Source organism: Cyprinus carpio, chromosome B17 (genome assembly GCF_018340385.1).
Source record: "Cyprinus carpio isolate SPL01 chromosome B17, ASM1834038v1, whole genome shotgun sequence".
NCBI classification, from domain to species: Eukaryota; Metazoa; Chordata; class Actinopteri; order Cypriniformes; family Cyprinidae; genus Cyprinus; species Cyprinus carpio.
The window spans coordinates 14,542,431-14,555,452 of NC_056613.1; the positions used below are offsets into that span (position 1 = coordinate 14,542,431).

At 37.6% G+C, this 13,022-nt stretch overlaps 1 protein-coding gene across 5 annotated transcripts; it reads left to right on the forward strand.

Annotated features, from left to right (window-relative positions):
• The first annotated feature begins 3,416 nt into the window (after window positions 1-3,416).
• On the forward strand, window positions 3,417-12,555 carry LOC109110243. 5 transcript variants are annotated; one of them, XM_042742426.1, is made up of 7 exons: window positions 3,417-3,543; window positions 5,875-5,935; window positions 8,514-8,709; window positions 8,826-9,853; window positions 10,084-10,239; window positions 10,331-10,423; window positions 11,431-12,555. In XM_042742426.1, the coding sequence occupies exons 4-7, from the start codon at window positions 8,837-8,839 to the stop codon at window positions 11,740-11,742; spliced, it is 1,578 nt and encodes a 525-aa protein (XP_042598360.1). In that variant the 5' UTR covers window positions 3,417-3,543; window positions 5,875-5,935; window positions 8,514-8,709; window positions 8,826-8,836; the 3' UTR covers window positions 11,743-12,555. The 5 variants fall into 5 exon arrangements, with proteins under 5 accessions (XP_042598360.1, XP_042598362.1, XP_042598359.1 ...); XM_042742425.1 differs by lacking the exon at window positions 8,514-8,709 and having other exon boundaries at window positions 3,418-3,543; XM_042742424.1 differs by lacking the exons at window positions 3,417-3,543; window positions 8,514-8,709 and adding an exon at window positions 3,557-4,317.
• The last annotated feature ends 467 nt before the right edge of the window (window positions 12,556-13,022 follow it).

A 13,022-nucleotide genomic window follows, 5' to 3' on the forward strand; every position in this document is an offset into this window, starting at 1 on the left:
AGTACTAATAAACAGAGGTGTGATGTGCATTCTTTTCAGCTCGTTAAAATTAATCTTGCTGCCCCGTTCTGGATTAATTGAAAAGGTTTGATAGAACTGGCTGGAACACCTGCCAAGAGAGCATTGCAATAGTCCAGCCTGGACAGAACAAAAGCTTGAACAAGGAGTTTTGAAGCGTGTTTCGAAAGAAAGGGCCTGATCTTCTTGATGTTGAATAAAGCAAATCTGCAGGACTGGCCAGTTTTAGCAATGTGGTCTGAGAAATTCAGCTGATCATCAATCATAACTCCAAGGTTTTTGGCTGTTTTTGAAGGAGTTGTGGTTGATGTGCCTAACTGGATGGTGAAATTGTGATGAAACGATGTGTTTGATGGAACCACAAGCAGTTCTGTCTTGCCAAGGTTAAGTTGAAGGTGATTCATCCAGCAAGAAATGTCTGTTAGACAAGCTGAGATGCGAGCAGCTATCATCGGATCATCAGGATGGAATGAGAGGTAGAGTTGAGTGTCATCAGCATACCAGCGATATAAAAATACATACCCACTAATCACAGTACCTATCCACGCCATGTAGACAGAGAAGAGAAGTGGTCCAAGAACAGAGCCCTGAGGCATCCCAGTAGTTAGATGTTGCATGCCTGTTGAGATGCCCTTTGCCAATAGGGTTGACAGGAGAATCTGGTGGTTCATCGTATCAAAAGCAGCGGACAGATCCAGCAAGATAAGTACTGAATATTTGGAATCGGCTCTTGCCAGTCTTAGAGCTTCAACAACTGAGAACAAGACAGTCTCAGTTGAATGTCCACTTCTGAAACCAGACTGGCTCCTGTCGAGGAGGTTGTTCTGTGTCAGAAAGGCAGAGACTTGGTTGAACACAGTTCAAACCGGTCTGTAGTTCACTAAACATGATGGGTTATGGGTGGGTTTCTTAAGTAGTGGGGTTATACAAGCTTGTCTAAATGCTGAGGGAAAAACACCAGTGTGAAGGGATGTGTTAATGATGTGAGTGAGTGCAGGTACAACTGCAGGAGAAATGGCTTGAAGGAGATGAGATGGAATAGGATCAAGCGGACAAGTAGTAGGATGATTAGAAAGGATGAATTTGGAGACTTCTGTCACAGGGAGTGAAGAGAAGGATGTGAACGAGTGTATTATTAAGTCTTAAGCATTATTAAGACATCTTCTACTATTTCACACTCACAGCTGTTTGTTTTCTCTTATCAGTTCATTGTTCATCTAAGACATGTTTTAGTTTTTCTTTTGCTTTGCCTGGAGACTCCTGAGCTTCTCTCTCTTTCAAAGTTTTAATGCTGAACATATGAAATGGCTATTCTAACTGGCATTAGTATGAAAAGACAGAGACCAATAAGCAATACGAGATGCAGGAAGGTGACACCAGCATGTTGCAATGGATGGCAGTTAAATATGCACAGTAGTTCAGTGATCATTTGATAAAAATATTTGACTTCTCAATACAAAGACTAACCAAACAGAATCAAGTACTCTTGAGTCACATGGCAAAGTGTAAGTAAGGCCTACTCCTCATGTTCTACATCCAGGTGGCTAACGGCAGAGAAAAAAGCATGTTTGATGAGGTGCTCGCTCTTTATCTCAGCGTTAAGGTGGATTATGGACAGAGAAAGAGGCATCTTGTGTTCATGTATTCCTGACTATCAGCCTGATATTGGTTACCCTGGCAACCACATGAGCCCCAGAGGTTGATGTGAAAGTGTGTGTTTGTTTGTGAGTGTGTGTCACAAAGGTTTTATAGCACCTAGAATCGCTGAAAGAGAGCAATCTGAACACTTTCTACCCAAAGGCTTTGGATACACACACACACACAAATACACACAGGCAAAAACAATTTACAAAGCATCATGATGAGGATAAAGAGGGCCTGGAGGCAACTCTTTTCTCTCTCTCTTTTCCTCCCCATCTTTCTTCTCTCATCCACTTCGTAAGTTTGAACTCTGGATTTCTGCCTTCTCTCCAATTTATACAGTACCATATTTGGTCTTATTCGTGGATGAAAGAGGCCTGGTTTCACTAAATTAAAGGGTAAATAAACAGTGTGATTTACCATCTATGACTCATGAGGTTGACTGAATGATTTCACTGTTGGCATGTCCCATATTTAAGGACATTTTTATTTTACTGGTTTCTTCAACTCCATTTCATAAATCACTTGTGAAAAAGGTCATCGCGACCTCTCTAAACTAACAATCTTTTTTTGTGAAACCTGATGCTTGGAATCATATTCAGACCAAATGCTCAATGCCACAAATTTCCAGCAGCATTATTGATGGATATCCATTGAAACCCATCAATGAGGTCTTCACACATCTCAAATCAAGCTCTCAATGCCATGTGGACCCATGAGTTTAGCTCTGTAAAGCACAGGTAACCCTTGGAAATTAGTAGGTGTTGGGGTGTCAGAAAATAAGTGCTGTCAAGCGTAGGAGTAAACATCATAAAGCTATTTAGCGCTGAAACTTTGCTTGTATGTTTCTGGGAAAAAGTTGTGTTGATTTCATAATACAGTGATCTGCTGTATTTGGAGTGTTTTGCGATTTAATGCTATGACTGTGGAAAGTTGAAGGCAAAGTCTATCTTGCAGTAATATTTCTTTTATGCAAAAAAGTTATCTGTAACTTTCTGCATATATATGTCTTGGAGCAGTCTTTTCTTTGAAAATTATTTTTGCCTCACATTTGAATATGACTTGCATTTGAAATGGCCACAAGTATTTAAGACATCATTTATGCTTGTCAAACGTTTAGCTGTTTTCCGACCTATTCGTTAAAATGGCTGGTGCCATTGTGTACAATTGTTTAATGTTTGACTGTCTAGCAGCAAATGAGTTGTAATTAGTGAGGTCATCAGTCACACTAATGACCTATCTTATGATTGAAGCTTCAATGGACCATTGCAGAGAAATGTGCAGAGTGAGGTCATTCTCTGTTAGAGGACGTCCTAAATAAAATGCAGGTGAATGTTTTAAGTATCCTGTTTACCAGCAGCAACCGATTTAGTTTTTCTTTCCGGTCTATTCTCAAGACATCTGATATCTGTTTGTATATGTCTCTGTGTTAAAAGTATCTATGGTTTAAATTCCTGTAACGTATTTAAGCAAAAGTCATCATTACTTCACACTGTGACTGAGCCATCAAATGTTTGGACATCAGTCATTTGCCTGTCTTTTTTGGACACTCATTATCTCTTCTGGACATTCTTCTGATCAGTGACCCCTTGTCAAACTGTCAGGCTTTTCAAAGACATATTTTAAAATATATTTCAAGGCATTTAGTATCACTGAAGAAAAAAGTGCAACTGCCTTGTCGTTACTCTAAAGCACATTTTATACTTGATCTGACTTAATTTATTTAATTTTCTATCAAGTACACATCAAATCAATAATTTTGCGTTCTGTGAAAACCACGTGACCGCTGACGTCATCGAGGTTGGGTTTGAGAATTTTCTGATCGAAGGCCATCTTGTTTTCCTCGCATCCAGACTGCGGCTGACAGACAGTTGCACAATATAGGTGAGTAATTATACAAATAAGCTTTAATTTATTGTTACTACAGTTGATAAATATGTAACGTTATATGATGATTTTGACTAAGTTAACTGTTTAATGGGTGTGTTTCGTCACATGTACATACAACCACGCATCTTTCATTGGGCGGATTGCATAAAGTTACTGACACGTTAGAGTGATCAAAGAAGCATGGATCAATGAAAAATGAAGAGCTTGATATTTTAAAAGCGCCATTAGCCGCGAAACAGAACTGAAATTGTTAATCGCACAACGGCTTTAGTTGTGCTCGCGCCCCCGAGGCACGCGCATGAGACCCGCGCGTCAGCATTGTCTTCTGCCGTTTAAATAGTAAAATATATACAAAAATATGTCGAAAGTTTCCGTCTTAACGAGCTTTAACTTAACACAGTGACTTATTACTTAAGAGAATGTAAACTTTTGGGAGTAAATTAGATTTAAGTTAATACACTGAAAAAAGTGCACAAGGCATGTATTTACTCTAAAGAAGTCGAAGTCGTTATACTTGATCTAACTCAAAACATTTAATTTTCTGTCTAGCCATCAGTGTTATGTAAAAAGTTTGGTTGATTTAAATTAAAAGTAAGTCTTGTTAGTGTAAAGTATACATTTCTGTAAATTAAATTAAAAATATTGGTTCCCATTGTCACATGACTTCGAATGTCATCCGTGGTCGTGCGTAAGGACGTTCAGTTTATCGCCATCTTGTTACACCGCATGGATGAACTCGGCGTGGTAAAACGGGAATCAAGAAAATTGGTAAGTAATTTCAAACATACGTTTGGGCATATTATTAACATTATACATGTATGATTTAATAAAATGTTATGTTGTACTGTTGTTTTACATGCGGTTAGTATTACTAGTTTGACGGCTCTAACTCGGCTAGAACGTTTACAAGTTTCCCTCATCACGATGTTAAACCGAGTGGAAATAAAATAATAATAATAATACAAGTAAACCGCTTGAGGTGAGATGGATTGATATTGACACGTAGTATAAAGACTGTTTCGGGTATGCTGGAGTGCGATACTGTACAGCGCCACGTATAAGTTACATGCACGCTTCAGACGCTTTGTATAGACTTAACGTTGTTATAAAGCTTTATTATTATGATGATTTTTATTGATTTATTATGAAGCTCGCGTTCGCAAGTTATTCACTCTGCTTACTTGTATGGTCTCTCATTTATGATAAACGTTAGCTTTACATGAAGGCCCAAACACATGTCTTTAGTGACGCGCCTAAACACTTATTTTAACGTATCTCGTAGGGCTGTGTATTGCCAAGAATCTGGCGATTATTAACAATTATATTATATGCTGCAATCAAACTTATAGCAAAATTTGGTAGTTCTGTATGTTGTTAGAACACACCACCATATGCAAACCTTAGCAATAAGTAAATAAAAATTATTTAACCAGAACACAGTGGGATCTGCATTTGCAATAATCAGTCCCTGTAACATTCAACATTATTGAACCAATTTTTGTGCAGTACGAGTAAAGGGTGGGGGTGTTGGAAATTAAAGTGCTTGCAGGATCCTTTAGTTAAATGTATAATACGTATAAAATGTATTTTATAAAAAGACCATATCCATATACACAATGTCATAAAAGTTTGATCTGAACAAAAAAATTACATCTGATTAATATCAATAAAAAAGTGCTTACAGGATTCCTAAAGAAAACAAAACAATTGTAAAACAATCAAATAAATACAGATGTCGAACCTTTCCACTTGGATTTCACAGGTTTTTCATTTTGTATTTATGTTCTGCGTGGAATCACCGAAACCGCAAAGCGAGCACCACTCTAACTGCAGCGTGCCGAGCTGCGACCCTACCGCCCACCTCGACCCGCCCCGCACGAGCCTCTCTTCACATGGGACAGTGGCAGGACCGAGGTGGCGCCACAGAAGCCCAAATCATGGCACACTTCAGCTTTGTACACCGACCCAGTAACAGGGACAATTCTTCCATCCTCCATTACTAGCAGCAAATAGCGATATTAATGCTAACATTAGTGGCATGCCCTAATGCTAGTATTTCCTGTTACTCTCACTGTCATTCAGAGATGAAGACTGCCATCTAGCGGTCGGGATGTAAACTCAAAACGAAACAACTGCTATGAATCTTGTATGATTTTTATTTTTATTTCTTTTAAATATCGATATTCCGTTTTTGAGAATCGATACAGTATTGGCACACAAATTTCGCGATACTTACTAGTATCTCGTCGACCAGCATACCCGGCAAAGAAGTCATCTGTTTACTTTTATGTGAGCCAGTTTGTTATTTCAATTTGTCTTTTGTAGGATGGTGTACTGCTGTACAACAATTAGGACAGGTTTTGAATAATCCAGTCACATGAAAAACGTAAGTAATTTGCACCTATTAATTATTGTTTTGGAGGGTCAGTTTTATTTATCTTTCTTCTCTCCTATGCTCTACCTCACCATTCTCGTTGGCAAGTAACTCAATGTGGAAATGCAAAGATTGTGGTGTCTCCAAAGCCAAGCGTTCTGAGCTTCTCAAGCATTTTAAGCTTGATCATAGGAATTTTGGACATCGTCATCCTTATCCTTGTGTTTATTCAGACTGTCCTTGTTCATTTAAAACTTGGAGTTCTCTGAAGAGCCATGTGTCAAGAAGGCATCCTCAGCATCCCTCTCAAAAAGATGCATTGACAACTTATAAATGTTTGCTTTGTGAATACAAACACACATCATCGTTTAAAGACTACTTCCATCACATTGGGCAGCACCTGAAAAATAATGAAACTGTTCCTTGTGTTGTTAGTGGGTGCTCATACAAAACCAATATTTATGGATCATTTAGAACACACAAGGCAAGAAAACACAAATCATTCTCTGAAGAGGACTTAAAGCCTGGCATTGTTGTCAGTGAAAGACCAGTCCCTATTTTTTCTGCAGAAGATGACATTGAATCAGACGAAGATGTCTCACTTGATGAACCTACTTCCTCTGGTGTAATAACAGAAAATACTGAAGACTTGTCCAGAGCTATAGAGCACAAATTAGCCTCAGTCCTTTTAAAGTTAGAGCACGTTTTTCTTGTACCTGGTGTGGCCATTGATGACCTTTTGCAGGAATTGCATTATTTAATTAGTACAGTTTCAGTTCCAGTTGTTAATCAAACTATTCACCAGGTACTGCAGGAACATAATTTGCTGGTTGATAAAGTTGTTGTAGATGAGTTAGCCACCTTTCTTTGCCAGTCACATCCAATTCCAACAGCAATCAGAGAGCAAGGTCCACTTTCCACTACATGTAAACGGAAAGCATACTACAAAGCCCATTTTTCAGTAGTAAAGCCTGTAGAGTATGTGCTTGATCGGAGTCATGGAAGAACATTTCAGTACGTTCCAATTCTACAATCCCTGCAGCAACTTCTGAGTTGCCAGCCAATACTTGATAATACACTTCATTTAAAATCAGTGTATAAAGGAGATGAATGTAAATATACATGTTTTTTTGATTCACTCAACTTCCAAAGGAATGAACTGCTTTCTGAACCTGCTATCTCTTTAATTTTGTACGTGGATGAATTTGAGATCTGCAACCCCCTTGGCACGTCCAAGAAAAAACACAAAGTTTTTGGAGTTTATTGGATTTTAGGAAATTCACATGAAGGATGTCAGTCATCCCTGTCAGCTATAAATTTAGCTGCTTTAATTAAAAGCAGTGATGTTAAGCATTTTGGGTATGACAAAGTGCTGGAACCATTGATTGATGACCTTGTCACGTTGGAGAGACATGGACTTTTCATTGAAAAACTGGGAAAGACTGTCAAGGGCACAGTTCAATGTATTGTTGCTGACAATCTTGGTGCTCACAGTATTGCCGGATTTGTGGAAAATTTCTCTGGAAAATATGTCTGCAGATTTTGTACAGCAGAGAAAGAAGCATACCAGACTCAAGAAGTTGGATCTGAAACATTCTGCATCAGAACTGAAGAACTACATTCTGCTCATCTTCAGTTTATGAAAGACAATGACTTGCCTCATCATTTTGGTGTGAAAGGGGGGTGTGTGTTTTCAGAAAAATTATCGCACTTCAATGTTTGCACAGGATTCCCGGCTGATGTTGTGCATGATCTCTTTGAGGGTATTGTCCCTTTTGAGATAGCTTTGTCCTTGAAAGTCTTTTCATCTAAAAAGTATTTCACCTTGGAACACCTGAATAAAGCAATTCAGAACTTTCCATTCAAATGGAATGACAAGACAAATCGTCCACATACTGTTCCTCTCACATTTTCTGCAAGAAGAACAGTAGGGGGTAATGCCCATGAAAATTGGAGCCTGTTGAGGTTTTTTCCTTTTTTGATTGGAGACAGAGTGCCTGCCAATGAACCTGCGTGGCAACTTCTAAATGATTTAAAAGATGTTGTCGATCTTGTTGTCGCTCCTACACACACCAAAGCTTCTATAGCATATCTGGCTTTCAAGATATCTGAGCACAGAATCAGATTCCAAGAGGTTTTTCCCGAGACTAAACTTTTGCCCAAACACCACTACTTGGAGCATTATCCTGAGCTAATTGAGAAATTTGGCCCACTGGTTGCTCTGTGGACAATGCGATTCGAGGCTAAGCATAGCTTCTTTAAAAGAGTTATGCGTCACACCAACTGCTTCAAGAATGTGCTCCTGTCGTTGTCACAAAGACATCAGTTTCATATGGCATATCATCTGTATCAGTGCAGCTCTCTTACACCAAGATTGGAAGTATCACATGTTTCTAATCTTCCCATTGATGTTCTGAATGAAGACATATCACAGACTGTACAACAGAAACACCCAAACCTGGATGTTGTGTGCTTGGCCAAGGAAGTAAAATTTAAAGGCTTCACCTACAGAGAAAGTATGATCATTGCTCATGGAGAATGTTCAGGACTTCCAGAGTTTGGAGAAATTGTGCAAATTATTGTGTTGCAGGACAAACCACTGTTCATTGTCAGAAGACTTGATGCATGGTATACTGAACATTATAGAGCATATGTGTTGGTCCAGTCATCTGACAAGAAAATTGAACTTTTAGAGCACCATGACCTTACAGACCCATATCCACTTGTTCAGTACACAATTGGGGGGAGACACATGGTGGCTCTGAAGAGATATATACATGTTTGAGGTTAGAATTGTTTATAAATTCTAATAAAAGTGCACAAGATATAGTGATTATAGCAAGATATAGCAATTATCTATTACTTGTACTGTATCTATTTTTATTTATTTTCTTTTTTCCAGAATCTGTTATCATGTCAGGAAGAAGATCTGCCAAGCTTTTGGTGATTGTGAGTCAAGATGATTCAAGAAAGTTGCTTCTGCCAGATGGGATTCCCGAATCAGTGGATGAGCTCATTGAAAAAGTGAGGGAAGCTTTTGGATTAAATGGTAGATTAAGACTACAGTATCAGGACAAAGATTTTGGGGATGTATTTGTAAATTTGACGAACACTGGAGAACTTCAGAGTCTTGGCACTCTAAAGATTATTCCGTTGCCAGACGAAGACTCATTCACTGCTCAAACAAATGATGGGACCCAGTCTAATGATGATGCTCTGTCCTCCGTTGGCTCTGGCGACACTGATGATACAATCATCCTCTCACCCCCTGGCTCAGAAACAGTTTCTACAAGACATCAACAGTGGCCAAAAGAATTTAATATTCCACGCTTTTCTTATGACACTGAACTCCAATTAGAGAGAGGAAATGCTATTTTTAAGGCTAACGGAACAAGGCTGGCTGTCACTCCAAAGATGAAGTCTGATATTCTGGAGAAGGTTTGTGATGAGATATACAAGTATAAATCTTATCCCAGCAGTGCACACTTCTGTGAAGTTTCAGAGGCACTTATCAAGAAACACCCTTGCTTAGCAGAAAAAGGATCCTTCAATGGGTGCTATGGGTGGACACAGAGACTTAAAATGAAGATGGGAAACCTACGCACACAGTTGAAAGGTCTTGGATGCCCTGAATATTTGGTAAATTCTCTGAAAACCAAAGCCTCAGACCATGCTTTTCCAGCAAAAAATGTTAAACGACCTAAACGTGGTGAGGCCAATCATATCCCATCCCTACCTGCTGGAGAGACATCAGCAAACCTTGAAATTGAGCGCCTGGCACTTTTAAAGGAAGTGAAGAAAAGACAATGCATTGACAATCAGAGAAAAATGACCAAGACGTTTGCCTTACGCAGACAAGAGATTGTGGAAAACCAACCTAGTGTTCAAGAACTGCAAGAAAGATGGCCAGCTCTGTTTCAACAAGAGGAGGTAAAAGCATTTATTTTATTAAAAAATGTTAAAATGTAAGTGACTAATCCTGAATTTACCATAGTTTTTACCATTGGATTTTAGTATGTAGTGTTTTTGAAAATGTTTTAGATGCCCTATTTATACCTTTTGTTGTTTAATGCTTTGTGTCTATATGTTTTTTTTACAACTAGTTCTCAAAGTAAAATCATTTTTTTCAGAAGTCTATTTTCTGTTTCTCTCTTTTACAGATTAATGCTGAATTTTTGCGCATCACGACCTTACCTTTACAATCGAGATTTATGGCCTCTTTGGACAGACAGAGCTCTCAGCTTCTCCAGGTTATTAGGAGCAAAGGTGGAGTCCTCCGTGAAAAAACTAAGGACACTATTAAAGTTATGGATCAGGTATTGGTTACATGCGAACAAATTTGCTTGTGGCAATCAGTTTAGTAGTGTTTTGGTCTAATAAAAGCAATACATCTTGAACATTTTGTAGAGTTTGGACATAGACATCAGAAGAGAGGGCCTGCTGAAGTGCCTGATCACGTACCTTGGTGAAGATGCAAGCTGTCTGATCAAAGAATACCAGGTAATGCAGAGAAGTGATATTACACTACTAAATCAACATTTCCTCAAGTTTTACTCACCCTCAAGGCATCCTAACTGAATATGGTTATATTTTTGAAGAACAATACAGGCAAAGTTATAATCCTACATATCATTTTACTTCCAAGCAGTAGAATGGAAGTGAATTGTTGGCTTTTTGTAGCTTCAAATAGTGCATCAATTGATCAAAGAACTGCTCGACACGGCTCTGTGGTCTTAAAGGTCTTCTAAAGCCTTTAGGGTGGGGAAATTTTGATTTGGTAGTGACATATCGTTTTAAAGTAGTTTAAGTAATTGTGTTATCATTTACACATCAGCCTGTGTGACTTTCTTCCACAGAACACAAAAGAATATATTTTGAAGAATGTTGTTAAGAGCCCCCCATTCACTTGCATTTGTTTTGTGTCCATACAATAATAGTGAATGGGGGCTGTGCTGTTGTGTTATCAATGTTGTTCAAAATTCTGCAGAGGACAGTAATTCATATAGGTTTGAAATGACAAGAGGTCGTGTAAATGATGACAGAATTTTGAATGTGAACTACTCCTTTAAAAGGGGTTGGATTACCCATAAATGCATTTTGAACACTGTTGAGTAGATTGATAAATGCCTCTGATTGGCCATTGTGGTACTGCACTCAACAAATATGTCTGTGATTGTCTACAATGGTCAACACATGGGAGCGTTTGATTGTACAAGTGTTTAAAAGCATTTTCAAAGCCAAAGAGAGTGTAAAAGTATGTCTTCACCCAAAAATTTTGTCATCACTTCTCTACTCTTATAAGAAACCGTATAAATTTTATTTTTACGCTGCACACAAATGAAGATATTTTAATGAAAGTTAGCAACAGACGTTTGGGCTCTACATTGACCTCCGTAGTAAGAAAGATAAATAAATTTTGTAATAAATTTTCAGATGAAGGGGTGTTTTTTTTTTTGTTTTGTTTTTTCACAGTCCCTAAATTACTCTATGTTCTTGGATGTTTTTAGGCTGACCAGAGGGAGGAAGCGGAGAGAGAATTTGAAAAGACCACCATGGCATTTTTTGTGATCCGTGAAACTGATGCTCTTAGTCATGCACTGGACATTTCCATTGTCATTGACGGTGTGGAAGTACTAAATGAGTTGCCCTCTGTTGCATGTGCCTGTGCCATGATGTTTGGACTCATTTATGCACTGAACTTAAAATATCCTGAAGGACTCAAATACACCTTTGAGGCCTTTCAAAAAATAATCATGGACATAGAGAGTAAGCAGATGAGCCGAAGGGTGCAGAACCTCTCTTCAAAGCTGCAGGAGTAAATTTGTTTCCTTTGACCCAGCTACAATGTTCTGCTGATGGTAAATTTCTTTGAAGATGTTGGACTGTATAAAGGCTTTTATACAAAGTTAACTGCACTACTGTTTACTAAACCTGATTCGTTTTATCTTGGTTAAGTTGTTTTTTATCTAGGGTAAGTTAAATATTTTACTCAAAAATGAAAATTCTTATGTTGTTTACTCATCCTTAAGCTATTCAAGTATTTAGCTTTAAATTTGTGTCAGAGACATTATGACAATTATGAGAGAAGTTTCATTTTTGGGTAAACTATTCAATGAAGGTGAAAAGATTTTTATTTTATTTTTTTCTTTCTACCATTGGTATGTGGTAGGTGTTTTATTAAAAGTGTTTTGTTTTACACTGCCCATTTTAAAGCAGTATTTGGGCCAAACTTGTTTTAACTTCAGAAGAATTCTAAAGGTTTGATTGTGTAGTCAGTTCTGATTGACTGTTCATGGAAAGATTACAGAATTCTAAAGGTTTGATTGTGCAGTCAGTTCTGATTGACTGTTCATGGAAAGATTACAGAATTCTAAAGGTTTGATTGTGCAGTCAGTTCTGATTGACTGTTCATGGAAAGATTGCATGTTTCTCTTTGAAACCATAACTGATTCTTATGGTGAATTTACATTGTATCCAGTGTGTCTGTGTGTGAGGACACTAAAAACTGTTATAACAATACTATACACACTGTAGAAATGTTTTATGACAAAAATTGTCATAGTTTATGATGTTTACATTGTTAGTGTGTATTTGTATCAGGATACTGTACACATTGTAAAACAAAATTGTATTAGGACAAAATAAATTGTCAAAAGTTTGATGCTTGAAGTCATTCATCTTAGATGATAAAATTACACATTCTTAAAGTAAATACATTTCTTTATATTACATTAATATTTTAAATTGTATTTGGCTGGATATTTGGTTAGATGTAAAGTAAAAGAATTAAGTTAATACAATGAGAAAACATTTAGACAAAGTATCATTTGAGATTTAAATTGTTTCATTTACAAACCAGATAGATAGAGAGATAGATATCTGACTATACGCCGTCAACCAAATATAGATAGGATTTACAGTATATTATCTGCAATTATGTAATGCTGAATTTTCTGAAAACATTTATGACTGGACCCAGGTTGTTAATTGCATGCTGCATCTATAAATTCATCTTGTGTTTACGGGCAGATCATTGAACCATCCAATTATTCATATTAATGAAAAAATGAAATTTACGGGCAGATCTTGACCTTTTCAA